The sequence below is a fragment of the Pristiophorus japonicus genome, chromosome 2, assembly GCF_044704955.1.
Source record: "Pristiophorus japonicus isolate sPriJap1 chromosome 2, sPriJap1.hap1, whole genome shotgun sequence".
NCBI lineage: Eukaryota > Metazoa > Chordata > Chondrichthyes > Pristiophoridae > Pristiophorus > Pristiophorus japonicus.
In genome coordinates, this window is record NC_091978.1 from 178,698,681 (window position 1) to 178,719,004 (window position 20,324).

At 43.0% G+C, this 20,324-nt stretch overlaps 1 protein-coding gene across 1 annotated transcript in view; it reads right to left on the minus strand.

The window, feature by feature from the left end:
• Nucleotides 1–20,324, minus strand: part of LOC139229194 (NACHT and WD repeat domain-containing protein 2) — a 368,765-nt gene that overhangs the window by 96,269 nt on the left and 252,172 nt on the right. Inside the window, exons 6-7 of the mRNA XM_070860849.1 lie at nucleotides 15,864–16,453; nucleotides 1,823–5,708 (exon numbers count right to left, since the gene is read on the minus strand). Of these exons, the coding sequence (XP_070716950.1) occupies nucleotides 1,823–5,708; nucleotides 15,864–16,453 (4,476 nt within the window). The remainder of the gene's footprint in view (nucleotides 1–1,822; nucleotides 5,709–15,863; nucleotides 16,454–20,324) is intronic.

Sequence of the window (20,324 nt, forward strand, 5' to 3'; positions counted from 1 at the left end):
CCTAAATGACCTTCTTTCATGTGAGATCCTGGACAGTGAGTGCTAGCATGGAGGACATCACAGCCGAGCTCAATCACATCCTCGTCTGGTGCCTACATGCACACCCACTTCTGGAAGGTACTAAAGTTTAATAGTCAAGAGTTGGAGCCCTGGCTTTGTTAATTCAGTGGCCCAGACAGATATTAGAGAACTCAATGCCATCCAGGGTTCAAATCTGAGAGACTGTGGCTTTACCTCTGAGTCAATAGGGTTGACATGTGTTACGATCCACCTGACCTCAAAGCCCAATGGGGTAGATCATAATGTGCACAGCAGGGGTAAACATTGGAAAATGCCTCATTAAAAGATAAATTGGCTCAAGTAGTCAATAAATGTGGGGAGTCATGCCAGAATCTGACCGAATCTGGGAATTACTAAACTGTGACTTACTGTACAACTTTCCCACAGAGTATTGGCTAACAATATAAATGTTTTATTTATAAGCCAGAACTTCTGTGGAACAGTGCACAGCATAAGCAATCTACAATACTATTATCCAGAATGCATTTAGGAATAAAAATCAATGGCATCCCTAGCAGTAAAAATTGATGTTATGAAATGGATTTTCCCACAGGTCAGCAGCACATTGTTCACAACACTTGACAGATGACTGTGCTTGTGTGTAAAAATGTGTTATTTTTCTGGTATAAAAGAATGAAACTCAAAGAGTAAAGTCATCACTTTCATTAAATTACTCACTGTTCTTTTCACCTAATACCTGATCAGATAGCAATACACTCTTTCATTTATTTTCATAGAAAAAGTATCATAGAAATTTATGACACAGTAGGAGTCCATTCGGTCCATCGTGTCTGCGCCGGTCAAAAAAGAGCTATCCAGCCTAATCCCACTTTCCAGCTCTTGGTCCATAATCTTCTAGGTTACGACATTTCAAGTGCACATCCAAGTACTCTTTAAATGTGATGAGGGTTTTTGCCTCTACCACCCTTTCAGGCAGTGTGTTCCAGATCCCCACCATCCTCTAGGTGAAAAAAGTTCTCCTCCCCTCTAAATCTCCTACCAATTACTTTAAATCTATGCCCCCTGGTTAGTGACCTCTCTGCTAAGGGAAATAGGTCTTTTCTATCCATTCTATTTAGGCTCCTCATAATATTATACACCTCAGTTAAGTTGCCCCACAGCCTTCCCTGCTCCAAAGAAAACAACCCCAGCCTATCCAATCTTTCCTCATAGCTAAAATTCTCCAGTCATGGCAACATCCTCATAAATCGCCTCTGTACCCTCTCTAGTGTAGGTCCTATAGCATTTATTTCCTGCTTAGAATTCGGGGTAAATGATGAGATTATGATATCCATTTTAAAGTCCACCTAAAACAAGCAAGATCAGTTATTTGAGTCAGGATCATACCATGGGGTAAAGTTTACAAAGGAAATATGAGTCTGCAGTAACATAATTTACTCAAAAATCCTTAAGAGGTGAAACAGTTAATGTAAATAGGTGAGCATACTGAGCTCCAACCAGGGAATGAAACAAAACTAGAAACAGGCACAGTTACTAAATGAAGATAAGGATGTGGAATAGAATAAATTACTTTACCCCTGAGATATTAGTCCCCTTGAAATAATGAAGAGATCTCTTTTAAAGTGTCAAAACGGTATAATACTTCAGAAGCATAAAAGAAATAGCTTTGAGTGACTTCCAAAATGACACTCAGCATATTAAAATATTTTTTCTGTATACATGACTCTTTTTGCATACATAAACATGGCTTAGCTTTCTGCTGTGAAGTTTTGACATTTGTAGTCTATTTGTAATGTCGAACCTGCTTTGTCGGAGCAGTAAGGTTGCTTTTTGGTAGGCGCTGTCTCCTGTGTATCGCTTGAATCGGAGACTGTAATTGGACTATCCCTGGCAAAAACTTCAGTAGACTCTCTCCATATGCAGTCTGCTGTGTACTTGCACATAAAATTTGCACGCTTAGGCCTGATTTTCTGAGATGAGTTGTTAAAAATCTGACGGCTGTTTGAAGTGGCGATTTTAATTTTTAAGGCAGCGTCGACTCGATCTACGACAGTGTAGGTCCCGATGCTGCCGTCATCAAAACCCACAATAATGTTCAGATGTCGTTGTGACAGACTAAGAAAAGCTGGAGTCTTGTAAAGTGAGCATGCTCCAATGTTTTTCCCATCAGCCAACCTGACGACTATTAAACTGGACACAGCCCCATTATCGTTATCTTCACTGCAGTTTCTAAAACAAATGTATACCAGGTAACGGCCATCGCGTGATAATTTCTGGCGCCAGATGATTCCAGTGGCAGGAACCAGGCGCAGCTTTCCATTGTGCAGATCCATGATGTTAATGTTGTCATCGCCTCGGGACAAAATTCCCAATTTCCCGTTAGGGGATATCTGAAAATCCTCCAGGTTTTTCAGGAAATTATTAGGGAGCTGCACACGTCTGCACACTGCTTCCTCCGTCACACTCCAAACAAACAGTGTTTCTGTAGATGTAATGAAAACCACATAGTCCGGAGAATCAGGGATAAGCTTGAAATTTACAATGGTTGTGCCATCGTCACAGCAGAACTTCTTTGTTACGCTTCCTGTCCACAAGCTAACAGCCAAAAGCTTGTTTTTTGAAACACCAATTACGAACGTGTTAGGATACGTGATAAATGCATTCTGCATGGGAACTAGAATATTGCAGACTTTGTGACCAGTGGACAGTCGCCACACCCGCGAGACACCTTGGTTACAGAGCGAGACTACAAACTGATCGTTGTGTGTAATTAGTAGTTGGGATATCCGTTGCCCATTGATGCGAAAGATGTTGTCCCCGGTAATGGTGTGCCAGATATATTGGATGCCTTTGTCATCTGAAGTGACCATCAGCTCCCCCGATGAAGTGAGAACGTAGTTTTCCACAATGCCGTCATGTTTAAATACAGCTTCAATGTATCCAGTGCTGAAGCTCCATTTATGAACAGATTCTGTGCCATCCAGTGTGTAGATCAGTTCACCTCTACCTGGCAGGAGAAGGCTTTGAATTGCTTTCCCCGTTTTGTCAATGTTTGAGATCGCTGTTATGATGTCTATGTCCCAAACAGAAAGAATACCACTGGTTGTCAAAGACAGCAACAAATTGTGTTGATTTGATTTGACCAACTTTACAATGGCTCCTGAGATTTCTTGCAAACTTGCCATACATTGTCCAGTGTCTCTCCGCCACACAAATATCGATGACATATGTGCCATTGAAGCAATAATTGAGTCACCATTTTTGGAGAGGACAGCTGCTATGAAGCATTCGTTGCGTTTTGCTTTGAACTTTTCAGCAACCTTCCAAATGCTGGTGTCCAACACTTCAATGCTGAAAGTCTTACAGATGAGGATTGCACTTTGGTCTTCCGACAGCTCTAAACTCACCACTTCATTGTCTTTTCCTCTGCAGTCAAAGTCCTCGATAAGTTGGGGATTGGTAATTTCATCTATGTTCCAGACAGACAGGCTGCCCTCATTATCGATCATCACCATTTCTTGAGCTGCAGCCAGGATGAGAAGAGATTTCACATAACCTCCAGAAAATTCTGATGTCACTGTGGAGAGCTTTTCACCACTTCCTAAGAGGAAAATGGTGGTTGTGTTCAGGTATTGTCCACAGAATGCATACACTCCATCTGGAGAACATTGAACACAAGTAACTTCATACCAGCAATGGAACTGGTAGAGTGGCCAACCATAAATTAAATCGATCACATGCACATCTTTACTCCCCTGCAACCATGCGAGGGCGTGGTTAATTGATAACGTGAAGCCATAAATAAAACAGTTGCCTCCTCCCGCAATGCAGTGCTTGGAGCCCTTGACTTCCACCTCTGATAACAGGCATGAATTATGATTGTCGTATATCAACAATGTGTTTTTTGTTGTTGACACAACTAGGTACTTCTCATCGTGAGTAAGTTTCATCCCTAACACGGCTGAGTTTGCTGTTGTAATTTGGCGCAGAATCTGCCGTGACTCCACGTCCCAGGTAGTAATAGAACCATTTTCCAATGCAGCAATAATCACATTGGGGCTCAATGCAGGCAGCACCTCGATCACGTGGACATGGCTGGTGGTCAGTGGGAGTCGTTCAGGGCTGTACGTCACATCCAAAGAGGAATGCAAAGGCACAATTGAGCAATACTTTGGGCCGTCTTTGTCGCACTCTAATAAAAGATGTCTCAGCTTTGGTAAAGAGCTAACAACAGGCAAAAGCCTTTGCTGTAGCTCAGCGGACAGTGAACTTGGGTTCTTTGAAACTTTTAACTTGATGCCTCGCAGCGTCAGTGCCAGAAATTTCAATTCTTTCTCCTGTGAATAATTGTAAGCGAGATCAATGTCAGAAAGGACTTTGTCAAGGTGACCAATTTTGATCATGGTATACAGCCAACTGAAATTCATAATGACACTATACATGAGATCGTCTGTCCTCCCACTTCTAGTCAGATGATGCAACAGCTCAGTACTTTTCCTATGATTCACAAAAAAGATGTCTGGCTCCAGTGGGTTGCACTGGAAGACCCATGGCTGCTCAGGGACTTGCCTGTCAAAAGTTTTCTCGTCATTCTGTTTTTCATCATTAATGCTTTTATTATTAATGTCTAGTGACTGGATATGGCTTTGCTCAGGATGAAACAACTTCGGTCTCCCACTGGACCACACTCCTAAAAAGTAATCCGCCATGATGCTGTGCATTTCATGCATGTGTTCCTCATTCTGCAGGTATAGTTTCTGAGCAATCAGATGAAGATGTCGATTTGCCCATACTAGAAGTGTGACGCTTCTCACCTGCCTCTCCACTAAGTATCCGCATAACTCCTCCTTCAGTCTTGCAATGAAATAGTACGGTATCCGCAATGGATTCTGAAGCTCAGACTTTGCTGTGATTTCGTTAAGAACATAGTTGTCAAGTGAAAGGACATCTTCTAGTTCCATTTCACTCAATCCAGTTTTGGCCATTGTGATGAAACCAAGAGCTCTTGAGACCAGTCTACAACCATACTTATTTTCAAGAGACCAGAAAAGATGCTCAATACTTTCATGTACTGTCACACAAAGTGAAGTGTCATCGACATCCTTGTGTGATCTCCACTGCATGACCTCATGGTAAATCAAATTAACAAACATGGGCAGAGTACATTTTGAGAGTGCTTCATTGACATAGATCTGCTGACCTGAGGTGACCTTTCTTTTCTCTTGTAGAAGCTGATGTTTGAGAATTTGGCTGCACATCTTCCTGTCACGTTGAGGCAGCTCAATGTAGTGATCATCGTCCTGAATCAAGCATCTCAGCTTTTGTAGAATTCCATGCTTGTTTGGCAGAGTTGACAATATTACACGCACCGAGCGAGGAAGGTGAATGGGGAGCCACCACAATTTGCGTGCCTCGTCACCGTCAGAGAGATGCTCCAGAGCATCAAAAATTAACACCAGTGGTCGATGAAATGAAGACTCATTCAGAAGGTTTATGAATAATTCCCTCAGGTCGTGTATTTTTTGAGGATAATTTTGTATGAGGCATCGATAGTTAATAGCTAATTGTTCACAGAGACTTTGCAGTAGGGGTTTGAGCTCCGTACTTAAGTCCGTTGTTCCCAAAAATCTTACAGTTATAACTGGATCAGAATTGGGGCCCATTTCCTCCTGAAGCCAAGAATAGGCCTGAAATGTAAAACAATATTATAAGATTTAAACTGACAGATGGCAACACATAAAATGATTTAATGTTAGTTCTTAGTATTTAAGATATGATGCAATTGGAAGACATAAATCAAATTTGATTAAATTGCTGGGCTCAGACAGAAGCCCCATCAGCTTTATTTCACAAACAACGGAATAACAGATGTCACCAGTTCTTCAGATTAGAGATGATTCTATTCTGATCAGTGAATAGAGACAGAACAGAATGTCACTATCTCTCATTCGCCTTGAAATACATTTTTCCCAGGATATACCACATTTCATCTTGATATTATTCTGAAATTTTGTACTATGTATTAATTTTGTGTTTTGTAAAACCACATAAAATTAAAGGGGTATTGTCTATAACATGAAAATTCGTGTGTATAACGTGCACCTCCTGTAAGTGGCATACTCACTCACTGCAAATGTTTTCCTATGTAACCACTGTTATATAACAGTATATCCACCTCAAGCAATGCCACACAAGGTCTGATAGTATTCATTAAAAAGTGTTTGGTAACCAGTTTATCATTTGTCTGTAAGAGCATGGACTAAATTTTACACTTTTTTTGCATGCATAACGCCCACTTAACATCCATTTTATCGCTGAAATGAGGTATAACGCCCATATATCACCCATTTAACCACAAAATGGAAACTGACGCCCATTTTTCAGATACTTATTGTCGAGCGTTATTTCCCCATGTACGTAACACTGGGAAAAAATAATACCACCCGCCCACTTTTTTGGGGCGGAATCATCAGAATGGACAAAATGAATACCCATAATATCAGCCAGCATTACTTTCCACAAGTAATTAACGTTGAGATTCAGTAATACCAACCGTCCACTTTATTTTGTCGTAAAGATCACATTTGCTGAAACTAACGCCCAGCAGATCGCCCAGCGTCACTTTCACCACCTCGCACACATCTCGCCCACAATATCGCTCGCCCAAAACACCGCTCTGAAAAAGTGGAACTGTTCTGAACGAATCACAGTGGTGTGGGCACCATTTTTAAAATCGCAGGTCGCTTCATTCAAAAGGCTGCTTCAATTTCGGGAGAATTTGGATTGACTCTGGAGTTCTTCTCAGGTGAAGTGACCATCTCAACTGACATCTTTTCAGACTCTGGATGATTGAGGTTTACTGTAGGTGTATTTTAGTGTGGAAATGATTGTTTCTGATCAATCGCTATTATACTTTCATTGCAATGGGGCCAGCCATTTCTCAGCCTGCATCGATTAATTCGCTGATGCTGCAGAGCGCAAATGGCTCAACGTGTAACGCACATCATTATGTGCCCAATTTAACACATGCCAGAATGAGGAGGAGGTCCAGACCATACACACCCCACATTTACAGGGAGAAGAGGTTTTACCTCGACGTGTCCGAGCACACTTGCCTTCAGAGACTGCGCTTCCACAAGGTGGTGATCAATGAAATATGCGAGCTCATCAGGCCACATATGCAGCCTGCCATCAGGACATCAGTGTCGGTCGAGGTCAAGGTCACCGCGGCACTGTCTTTCTACACGTCCGGTTCCTTTCGGGCCTCCGCAGTCGAGATTTCCCCTCTGTCTCACCATGCCACACAACACTGCATTAGACAGGTCCTGGAGGCCCTGTACGCATGTAGGATGGACTTTATCAGCTTCCCCATGACCACAGAGGCTCAGACTGACAGGACTGGAGCATTCTACCGCATTGCTAAGTTCCCCAGGGTGCAGGGAGCAATACAGTGCACTCACATCATCATGTGGGCACCTTCTCAGGACCCAGAGCTTTTTCATAACAGAAAAGGATTTCGCACTCTGAAGGTCCAACTAGTTGTCGATCACAACTGGATAATAATGGCAGTGAATGCCAAATGTCCAGGCAGCTTCGATGAGGCTCACATCCTGCATGAGAGCGCTGTCTCTGACATGTTTAAGAGTCAGCCACAAGGACAATGCTGGATGCTTGGTGATAACCGATATGGTCTAGCCACCTGGCTGATGACCCCCCTGCGTGACACCCACACCGAGGCCGAGAAGCGATACAACCAGAGCCCACAGAGACACACGCAATGTGGTCCAGAAAACAATAACTGTGCTTAAGCAGCGCGTTAGATGCCTGAAGTGCTCAGGAGGGGAGCTAGAATACAACCCTGAGCAAATAGCTAAATTCGTGGTTGTGTGCTCCATGCTGCACAACCTGGCTATCAGGAGGGGACAAGAATTGCCAGAAGGGTCTGATGGTCCACCTCAAGAAAGAGAGCAAGAGGAGGACGAGGGGCTGGACGCTGAACTAGGGCCAGATAATCAGGCTGGCTATGCAACCATGCCCTCGCCCCACTCCAGACCGCAGGAAAGGGCCCGTGGTGGCTACACAGCTGCAAAACTCTTACGTCAGGAGCTCATAACTGAATGATTTGCCTGAAAGAACATTGCTGTGAGTGACAACGCTGACACACTGCTGTGTGTGTGCAGCTCAGACATCAATGGTGGGCATCACCTTGGTGACAGTTAAAGTTTAAGTTGATAAAAGTTGTTTTATTTAACCCTTTCATGTTAAGGAATCACCTGTGTGTAACGGTCCAGCTATCTGAGACAATGCGCAACAAGGTTATGTGGAATAAAAAACATTTTATACCACCATTAGTCTGAAATCATAAGTGTCATGGGCAAAAACACCCCATCCCCACCTCACCTTTTCGACCATTGACATCAATCAAATGGTCAACATGTCCAGCAACATAGGATACAAAGGCAAACCAACAGGGTGGCCCCTTCCTCCCATACATTACAACAAATTGCATACACCCAGATGGAGATATAACACAACCATCGCCTGCGGACATGCACCTCACTTTCTTTCCCCCCTCCCCTTCTTCACCGCACCTCTACTCCTTCCCCTCCTCGCTCCATGCCGCCTGGCCGAGGAGCTCCTCAGGCGGTGCCTCATTGGGGGGGGATGAAGGTGATTGCATGGGTACGGGAGCGGGGGGTGCTGAGGTGGTAACATTCTTGGATCCAGAAGCAGGATCTTGATCCTGTCTCTCAACTGTTGTTGGCAGTGGTGGTGCGGAACCTAGGGATGGAGTGCCGTGCTCCGGGACCACTGGGAGGCCTGTGCCAGCAGTGCTCCTGGCTATCGCCTCCAGGGCCTCCACTATCCGCAGAACCTACTCAATCATGGTGGCCAGCTGTTGGGATATGTCCCCCAATGCATCGAGGATCTGGTCACCAATGTCTACAGTTCTCCTGGACAACTGTAGCATCTATCCGCTCTCACGTGGCGCTCGTGGAATAGACCTGCCGTGTCCACGAAACCTCCACGGGGTCGGCGCCATCCTGGGGATAAATGGGGTGCCCTGTGGCGAGGTGCTTGGGCCCGGTACCTCCAGAGTGGAGGCAGGAATGGCCGGAGGAGCACTAGATGGCCTTGGGGTGGAATGGCTTCTGGAGCCTGGCGATGCAGGTTCCTCGAATTCCGCGCTCTCATCCATAGAGAACAGACCCAGCGGATTGACGGGCGAGAATCGGAGCTCCTCAGCACCAGATGTAGGATTGTCCGGCAAGTCTGGCCCCGCGCCCCCACCTTCTGGCCTCTGTGGTTTTGCCTGGGGCTGTGCTGCTGGCTGGGCTGCAAAACACAAATGAGGTTATTAGAGGAGAAGGGCGTGCTAGGGTCACAAGGTGAGTCCAGCGCAACACACAGCATATGCACGACAAAAGCACCACCGCTCTCAAAATCATCACAGACATCACATTTCAAGACCATCAACACATTCTGCATTGCAATGATTTTCATTCAGCCAGCATTATTTATAGGACAATTTTAGAAATCATCTATCATATTATTATTCGGATATGAGCGGGTGTGGCATCTACTGATTTTACATCACGCGATGGTGTAAACTTTTCTCACGTCGCATCACTTTAGGATCTGCAGATGCTTGCATGGCCATCCGGGGGTGCTTCCCCACGAGTGTGAGCACCTGCTCCTCCATCTCAGTGATGTCGCTGGGGACTGGTGGCCCCCCCACCCGTTCGCCTCTGCACGGACCTCATCATCGATAGCTTCTTCAGTAAAAGGTGACAGGATGACATGGCATGAGATCATTGCGTGATATCATTGCTAGGTACTGACATAGATACTGATACAACACATAAACGACAGATGTAATCATGATTATTATGATAATTATCATTCTTTATCTGAAGACGCCCCATAACTGCAGACTTTGAGTACAACATTCTTGGTAAAAGTGAAAGACCTCACATTTGATGATAGTCATTCATGACTCTTACAAATCAAATTCTATAAATACATAAGTACATGTAAATAAATGTAATACTTACTCTTGCAGATCTGACAAGGTCGTTCCATTGTTTGCGTCATTGGTTGCCATCACGCACCCCGTTGGTCGCCGAAGAGACCACCTCTGCTATCTCGGCCCATATCTTCTGGTAGGCCTTTGGGGTGGGCTTCCCACGACCTCCCTGTGTCAAATCACCCCAGTGTAACTCGAGGAGGGAGGTATTTGCCTCGTCTGAGAACCTCCTCGCTCTTTTGCGCCCTCCAATGTGCTCCTCTCCCAGCTCACTGCTCTCTCCAGCGTCAGTCTCCACAGCATGCTGTGTCGCCTCCTCCTCTCCCTCCATTATAGGCAACAAATTCAGCCAAATATCTGGCTGGTAACAGCTAATTTTTTTTCCCAATTTGCTTAAAACTCAAACTCTCCCTCCTTCCTCCCAAAGCAGCCACACCACACCCACACACGCCTTCACTCCCTCTCAGCTCTCTTTCTATCTGTCTCCTTTTCTGCGCATGTCATGATGACCCTTGACCTCCTGAATCTCGGAAATCAAGTATTGCCATGCCGTTGCTAAGGACGACGACATTTTATGGCAGAAGGTCGGAGAGATTTAACGTTACCGCCCATTTCATATCACTCGCGGTAACAGCCAATTTCAAAAATGGAGTCTCGGGGCTTTGAGAATGGGTGACAAGCTGCCGATCTGAAAAGCCATTTTTACCGCCCACGTCGGAAATAACGCCCATTTTTGGGCGATCTGCACAAAAGTATAAAATCTAGCCCCATGACCTTTCTGGCTTACCTACCTTTCCAAATAAAATAAGAAGCTTATCAAACACTTCTTAGTGAATAACCATCATAGGCCGTCCCTCGAAACGAGGATGACTTGCTAACATGCCAAAAAAAAGGATGAGTTCACAGGTGTTTTGAAAGAACCCGAACTACATCCTCAAGGGTGCATGGATTTTTTTAACGTGTGGTGCCCGTTGCACACCAGCCACCACATGGGCTTGAAAGAGCTAGGTCTTGGTCCAGTGGCAAGGATTACCCATCGCAACTAGAGACCTGCTCTGCTGCATGGATCCAGTGTGCACACATAAAACAGTGTGGGCTGGCCCTTGCTGCCCCTGGGCCCCTGGGACCCGATCACATCCCTCCACAGTCTCTCGCCGCTCCTTTGCCCCGATCTCGTCGCTCCTACTGCACCTGCCCACGCGCCAATCACTGAGCTGACCTCGTCACTCTTCACTGTCGTTGCCCTCCTGCACCAGCTCGCCCTGTACCTTGTAGTAGCTTGCCTCCACGCTGCTCCCGGGCGCTGCTCGCCGCTCCTTTTATGGCCCCAACCTGCTGCTGATGGTCTCTCACAGGTTGGGGCCTCCACGCTGTCCATGGCCGCCGCTCGCCGCTCCTTTTATGGCCACTCTTTGAGGATGGTAGTGTGAATAACAGTGCTATGTTAAATGACTATAACATAATTGGGCCCATAAGTAATCTTTGTATGACAATGGTTACTTCAGCTTTTGAAAACCAAAAGCCTCAATCTAACGATTATAATTTTTTCTGTTATTGCATGTGATGTAATGATCACCTGGATGCAATACATAGAGGAAAATTGGGTGGGAAAGATTGCACTGTAATAGAACCCACCCAATTTTCCATCCATTTAAATGAAAAGACTGAAAAATCGAGCAGGCTCCATTGTGATCACCCCACTGATTATCCTTTATACATTGAACCCAGGAGGAAAAGATGAAAATCTATCTCTAGAAGTCCTGGGATAAAGGTTAATTGCCATAGTTCCCTTTATTAGCCTGTATCTAGAATGTTAATTGATAGATATCTAGCAAAATTAGTAGCTGTCTAAAAATGTGGTGATTCTATCTAACACTGTTATAAACTTTACACCTTCAGAAAGCAACACCATCTATAAAATGTCAATTATATTCCTTCCATTTTTAAGCATAAATAATTGGGACACTGGCTGTAGATGTCTGTCTTGATCACTTTAATATTTGCAGTATAGGAGTAAATAAATAACGTAATTGTTTGTGAAATCTACCTTGTAATGCAGTTGCCTAAAGTCTGTTATTTTGTATCCAAATATTTATACCACAGAGCTAACCGTCACTGACTGTGAGGATCTGCAGAGTGTACACAATACTAAAGTGTACAGAGTGTACACAATTTCCTGAATTTAGGGAAAGGTAACTTTGATGGTATGAGATGTGAATTGGCTAGAATAGACTGGCGAATGACACTTAAAGGGTTGATGGCGGATAGGCAATGGCAAACATTTAAAGATCACATGGATGAACTTCAACAATTGTACATCCCTGTCTGGTGTAAAAATAAAATGGGGAAGGTGACTCAACAGTGGCTAACAAGGGAAATTAAGGATAGTGTTAAATCCAAGGAAGAGGCATATAAATTGGCCAGAAAAAGCAGCAAACCTGGGGACTGGGAGAAATTTAGAATTCAGCAGAGGAGGACAAAGGGTTTAATTAGGAGGGGGAAAATAGAGTATGAGAGGAAGCTTGCTGGGAACATAAAAACTGACTGCAAAAGCTTCTATAGATATGTGAAGAGAAAAAGATGAGTAAAGACATACATAGGTAGGGTCCCTTGCAGTCAGAATCAGGCGAATTTATAATGGGGAACAAAGAAATGGCAGACCAATTGAACAAATACTTTGGTTCTGTCTTCACGAAGGAAGACACAAATAACCTTCCGGAAATACTTGGGGACCGAGGGTCTAGTGAGAAGGAGGAACTGAAGGAAATCCTTATTAGTCAGGAAATTGTGTTAGGGACATTGATGGGATTGAAGGCCGATAAATTCCCAGGGCCTGATAGTCTGCATCCCAGAGTACTTAAGGAAGTGATCCGAGAAATAGTGGATGCATTGGTGATCATTTTCCAACAGTCTTTTGATTCTGGATCAGTTCCTATGGTCTGGAGGATATCTAATGTAACACCACTTTTGAAGAAAGGAGGGAGAGAGAAAACGGCGAATTATAGACTGATTAGCCTGACATCAGTAGTGGGAAAAATGTTGGAGCCAATTATTAAAGATGAAATAGCAATGCATTTGGAAAGCAGTGACAGGATCGGTCCAAGTTAGCATGGATTTATGAAAGGGAAATCAAGTTTGACAAATCTTCTAGAAATTTTTGAGGATATAACTAGTAAAGTGGACAAGGGCGAACCAGTGGATGTGGTGTATTTGGACTTTCAAAAGGCTTTTGTCAAGGTCCCACACAAGAGATTGGTGTGCAAAATTAAAGCACATGGTATTGGGGGTAATGTACTGACGTGGATAGAGAACTGGTTGGCAGACAGGAAGCAGAGAGTCGGGATAAACGAGTCCTTTTCAGAATGGCAGGCAGTGACTAGTGGGGCTGCTGCAGGGCTCAGTGCTGGGACCCCAGTTATTTACAATATACATCAATGATTTAGATGAAGGAATTGAGTGTAATATCTCCAAGTTTGCTGATGACACTAAGCTGGGTGGTGGTATGAGCTGTGAAGAGGATGCTAAGAGGCTGCAGGGTGACTTGGACAGGTTAGGTGAGTGGGAAAATGCATGACAGATGCAGTATAATGTGGATAAATGTGAGGTTATCCACTTTGGTGGCAAAAACACGAAGGCAGAATATTATCTGAATGGTAACAGATTAGGAAAAGGGGAGGTGCAACGAGACCTGGGTGTCATGGTACATCAGTCATTGAAAGTTGACATGCAGGTACAGCAGGCGGTGAAGAAGGCAAATGGCATGTTGGCTTTCATAGCGAGGGGATTTGAGTATAGAAGCAGGGAGGTCTTACTGCAGTTGTACAGGGCCTTGGTGAGGCCTCACCTGGAATATTGTGTTCAGTTTTGGTCTCCTAATCTGAGGAAGGATATTCTTGCTATTGAGGGAGTGCAACGAAGGTTCACCAGACTGATTCCCGGGATGTCAGGACTGACATATGAGGAGAGACTGGATCGACTGGGCCTGTATTCACTGGAGTTTAGAAGGATGAGAGGGGATCTCATGGAAACATATAAAATTCTGAGGGGACTGGACAGGTTAGATGCAGGAAGAATGTTCTCGATGTTGGGGAAGTCAAGATCCAGGGAACATAGTCTTAGGATAAGAGGTAAGCCATTTAGGAGTGAGATGAGGAGAAACTTCTTCACTCAGAGAATTGTTAACCTGTGGAATTCTTCACCGCTGAGAGTTGTTGATGCCAGTTCATTGGATATATTCAAGAGGGAGTTAGATATGGCCCTTACAGCTAAAGGGAATCAAGGGGTATGGAGAGAAAGCAGGAAAGGGGTACTGAGGTGATGATCAGCCATGATCTGATTGAATGGTGGTGCAGGCTCGAAGGGCCGAATGGCCTACTCCTGCACCTATTTTCTATGTTTCTATGTTTAATAGAAAATCTGTTGGCCTTTGGTACTCCACCAATCACCAGTCTCCAATGTTTGAGACAGTTTAAATTGTTATAGCTGTCTCCAGTTGCTGTGTGTTTCATATTGGCCCAGAAATCCCGGTCAACTGCTTCCCATGGGCGATCGGGTAAAAAAAGTTTAAAAAGATGCGTGCCTACCTGTTCCTGCTGCGCACACGCGAGTTCCCGGTCCTGAGGCCTCCACAGCCTGCGTGTCGCAGCGGTGCACGTCAGGACGTGTGCAGGGCTGGAGCTGCAGTTACATGGCTGTGGGCAGCCAATCAAGGTAAATTATGTTCTCATTCATAATAATGGGAACTGCATAAGTTGGAGTTCCCATTATTATGTATGAGAACCCCCCCCAAACACACAAAACATAAATAAAATGTTGAAAAACTACACTACATATTTGATATTAATTTAAATTAAAGTTATTTATGTATTATTAAAAATAAAATTTTGATTTGAAAAAAAAAGTTTTTTTAATTATGCTTTAAAATAAGTTCAACGTAGCGGGCAGGATTTTAAAAAATAAAATGTGTTTTCTTAATTTTATTTTTTATGTTTTAGGTGTGTTTTAAAACTCTTATGCCTGTAAAAGTAGGCTATGTGCCTGCTTTTATAAGGCACAATAGTTTTGAGGACATTTGCTGGGTAATAATGCCCATGAAAAATGTCCTTGCTCCCGAGATGCGGAGGATCTGTCAAGCTCCAGCTTGACAGATCGGAAAAGCCAGTTTTCAGTGCATGCACATTGTGCGTTCCCAGGTCTGTACACACTCCGTACGGACCCGAGAGGCTGAAATTTCTGGGCCAATATGTAATGTAACATAGCTTATGCCTGAGGACACCTGTATACAGTTTAAGGATTGGACTAAATGCAGCTGTGCTGTTCCAATCTCCCTAATATTTACAAAAAATCTTAAGAATGTCTCATGATTGTTGTTAGCAAAACAATGGAAGTTGTGGGCAAAACAATTGGTATCTTGGATACCAAAACATAACTTATACTTAAAGTAGTACGAACCTAATTTAAAAAACTAAATGTTGCAATCTTAAATCTACCTAAGCAAGACTAAAATCAGAAAGAAATATGAGAAATGTCATCCTTGTTAAAATCACTTTTATGCTGACCGAACAAATGGAAGGCCAGGAAGAATAGATGAGCAAAAGAGATTTAAACCAGGCTGCATCCACTAGTCTACCATGAACCTGATTTTGAAATGACATCTGTCATTTGAAGATGGGACTTTTTTTATACTGACTTTCCAGACTATTTAACTGTTTATTTTCATTCAAACCAACATGGATTTATAATGATAGTGTAAATGGACTTTGATCCAATACAGTCATCCGATATTAAAGCACAAAAAGAGATAAGCTGTTTTTACCTGTTGTGCCACTTCTGCCATTAGAAGTGTTTTGCCTGTGCATGGTCCACCATATACAACAAGTGGGTTCATGTGTCCTGCTTTGCAAGGCAGTATATACTTGTGTATGAGGTTCAGAGCCTCACATCGGTACTGATAGAAAGAGGAGTACATTTTACAAAGGGACAAGTGCTGCAGAACCTCATCGTAAAGTGCATCTGTTTCAATATCAAAGTTTTGTTGAACTGTAGACTGGATAATGTCAATCATATCGTCATAGAACTGTTTACAAAGACCTTCAACATAGTGGTTCTCCACGTCTCCTGAATATCCAAGTTTCATATCGCAGTGGGTAATGGAGGTGTACACTCTTAGGTTGGACGAGGCAACAATTGTCGGAATAAACTCGTCCCTGAGTTTCACAAGTTTTTCACTTGCAACTGGGTCTCGTACAAGTTTTCCATTGACCTCTATGACATCTATGTATCGGCCCATATCCGGGTTCTTCACATGACGGTCAATGTTAGCAATTTTCCTGATGTAACACACGCACTTTCTTAGAAATGCTGGCGTTTGGTTTCCCAGGGCAAACTCAAACTCATCTTCGATTGCTTTAAGAAAAGAGAACCAATATCTCAGTATCTTTTGAATAAGGGGTCACAGCAAATCAATATATTTGTCAAGGATGAACTTTACCAACACAATTAAAAGACTCTTGCCCATAGATATCTTTAGAAGCTTGCAGAGAGATTTGGAGCGGTTGGCTAGACATATGACTTACACAGAAGACCCTCTGCTAAAATAAATGTACATCATCATTCATCAGACTTGAAACCAGGGCAAAGCAAAGAGCTGCAAGGAAGGAAAAAAAAAATGAGTGTCCAAGTGGGGACCTGGGAGATATGAGATTGAAATACTCGGGTCACGAGTTAACCAGAAGAAAGTTGTACCATGTTGTGCACTAGTAGGTCATGAACAGACTGACAGGCTAACTGAAAAAATGTCAATTCAATCTTGACAAATTTAATGTAGCTACATTATATTAGAAGGTTCACTAGGTTGATTCTGGAGATGAGAGGATTGACTTAAGAGGATTGGTTGAGTAGGTTGGGCCTATACACATTGGAATTCAGAAGAATGAGAGGTGATCTTATTGAAACTTATAAGATAATGAGGGGGCTCAACAAGGTGGATGCAGAGAGGATATGTCCACTCATAGGGGAAACTAAAACTAGGGGACATACATAGTCTTAGAATAAGGGACTGCCCATTTAAAACTGAGATGAGGAGAAATTTCTTCTCTCAGAGGGTTGTAAATCTGTGGAATTCTCTGCCCCAGAGAGCTGTGGAGGCTGGGTCATTGAATAAATTTAAGGCGGAGATAGACAGATTTTTGAGTGATAAGGGAGTAAAGGGTTATGGGGAGCGGGTAGGGAAGTGGAGCTGAGCCCATGATCAGATCAGCCATGATCTTATTGAATGGCAGAGCAGGCTCGAGGGGCCAAATGGCCTACTCCTGCTCCTATTTCTTATATTCTTATGTTCTTTTCAGTGAACATACTGCAAGTGCGATTGTTTTTTTTTTACACAGAGATCATAATCTCTGATGATTTTAGTCTCAAATATTGCACAATTCTATTAATAGAACTTTCCTCTGTCCTGGGTCAGGATTCAGTTGGCTGCTTTTGTGCCCCTGTATGTTTGTCATCCTGCTGCCGGCTCAGGGTGTGCGGAAGCAAATGTGGGTATGATTCAGCAAATGCAAAAATTAATTAAGGTGGAATGGCTAAAGCCTAGATGTGAATATACCACCATTGATAAAATCGGCAAGGCAATGTTCTGCTCACCTTTCCTAAAAAGCGCAGTAAATATTTTTCCAAACATTTAAAAAGACACTAGTCTGGAAATTACTATGAGCAATATTATTGTACAAACACTAACATGTTTCTCGACTATTTTTAACAGAAGCATTAGATTAAATGGATTAATACTTTTGTCAAAATAGCAGGGAGTGGAATTTAACATGAATGTATTAAGCATTCAGATGATAACACCCATGCTGATTTCCAGGCTATTGATTTTACATAGAATTACATAGGATATACAGCACAGAAACACGCCATTCGGCCTAACCAGTACATGTCGGCATTTCTGCCCCACTCGAGTCTCCTCTCATCCTTCCTCATCTAAATCTATCAGCATACCCCTCTATTCTCTTCTCCCTCATATGCTTATTTAGCCTCCTCTTAAATGCATCCATACTATTCGCCTCAACCATTCTCTGTGGTAGCGTGTTCCACATTCTCACCTTTCTCTGGTAAAGAAGTTTCTTCTGAATTCCCTATCTGATTTCTTGCTAACTATCTTATATTGATGGCCTCTAGTTTTGTTCTGCCCCACAAGTGGAAACACTTTTTACTCCCAGATTTTCTCCCACCCCCACCGCTCCTTTGCTGATTTATGCTAGATACAGTTTGACCTGTGCTGACAGCCCTCCACTAACTTACCCAAATGGCCATTCTTTAATGTAAGCCCAGATACTGACAGTCTCCACACTATTTGTGAGGGTGCCAGTCGGCAAAGGGACTAAACTACAGCTTTTATAAATTATTTTAACACCAAAAGGAAAATTGATGCAGAACTTTTGTGAAATATAGCATGCCAAGGTTTGCTATATGAATCCACAAAGGCTTCCTGTACTGTACATGGATAAAGAAAACTTCTCGTCTGAATGTGTGTTTGTCCCAGAAAGGGACTTCAAACACAAGAAAAAGTGAGGTTAACACTAGGCAACTAACATCAACCAGCCTGTTGATTACAGATAATATTCGGTATCTGACCAGATTCATAGACTAGATAGGTAGTGTACTTTGAATGTTTGCTCAGTGCAGAATCCACAGGCCTTCTGCTAGATTGTCTGACTGCATTACCAGGTTCAGATATACTTGAGCAAGTGCTGGACAGCATCTCTTGGAGTAAAGTTAAATAAGCTGTTGTAATATTGCAATGAAATTCAATGCTCAGCTGCCTGTTAAATGCTGGACAGCAGGTGGAGCAAGTTCTGCCTGACCAGAAATCATGATAAATATCCTCATTTGGAATTAGAAAGGAGACTGCCATGATTGCTTTGTGCATTGTGGGATCTTGCCACGACCAGTCCCAACAAAGTCCATGCATCAGTGCTGATCAGCAGATAAAAAACAAAACCTGATCCTGAAGCTTCGACTTCACTCCAGGCCTTTCACCATCAATCTGATATTTGCAATAGGGTGGAAAAATTAAACCAGTTAATCAAGCCATGTTTGCAGCCTTTGTTGATCTCAAGACAACCTTTAATTGTGCAGGATTCTGGCTCCTACTTCTGGACTAGGATGTGCTGGCAAAGGCTCTGCAAATGTTTTAGTTGTACAGTGCTACCACTAAATGTATTTGGTGAAAATTAGTTCTACGGTGTCTTGCACTAAATCACATATTCATCAACAGTGATATCTTCATCACTGACTGTGTTCTGTTTATGATCAGTCTCTATATAAAATGTATATATGAGGGAGTGCTACACTGTTGGAGGAGCCGTCTTTTGGATGAACGGTGAACATAAAAGATCCTGTGGAATTATTCAAAGAAGAGCAGGGTCGTTCTCCCCAGTCTCCAGGCTAATATTTATCCCTCAACCAACATAATAAACAATTCACAAAAACACAAGGGTCTCAGACCTGAAACATTAACTATTTCTCTCACCACAGATATGCAAATGATGGATCACAACACCTGTTTTAGGCCCTGAGAGGCACGCCTATAAAATGTCCTGACCCAATTTTGGGTCAGACGTTTTTCAAGCGTACTTGGGGGCAGGCGTTGTTCCCCAAAGTTGTGATCCATCATTTGCATATCTGTGGTGAGAGAAATAGTTAATGTTTCAGGTCTGAGACCCTTGTGTTTTTGTGAATTGTTTATTATGTTGGTTGAGGGATAAATATTAGCCTGGAGACCGGGGAGAACGACCCTGCTCTTCTTTGAATAATTCCACAGGATCTTTTATGTTCACCGTTCATCCAAAAGACGGCTCCTCCAACCTATAAAATGGCATACCAAGATCAATTTCTACCGCTTTATTCCTGCACACTCTGAACTCTGACTTGTGTGGTTATGAACTTATTTGTGTGTACATTTAAGAGGAGCACATATGAGCAATTCATTGGTAAAATGGCTTCCTTCTGTGCTATAAGATTCTATGAGTGTGTGTGTGTGTGAGATAAGAGTGTGTGTATGAGTATGTATGTGAGGGAGAAACTATTGAACCTTTACATACCCAAGGCAAGACATTGCTTTACTGACTTAAACCTTACGACTTCCTTTTGATCATCAAGGGAAGCACAAGTTTAATGAATTACTTACATCAAAAGCTAACTTTATCTTATTCTGCACATATACCTTCAAACTGATCTTCAAACAGATAAGAAATATTCCAATATCAGTTTTTGG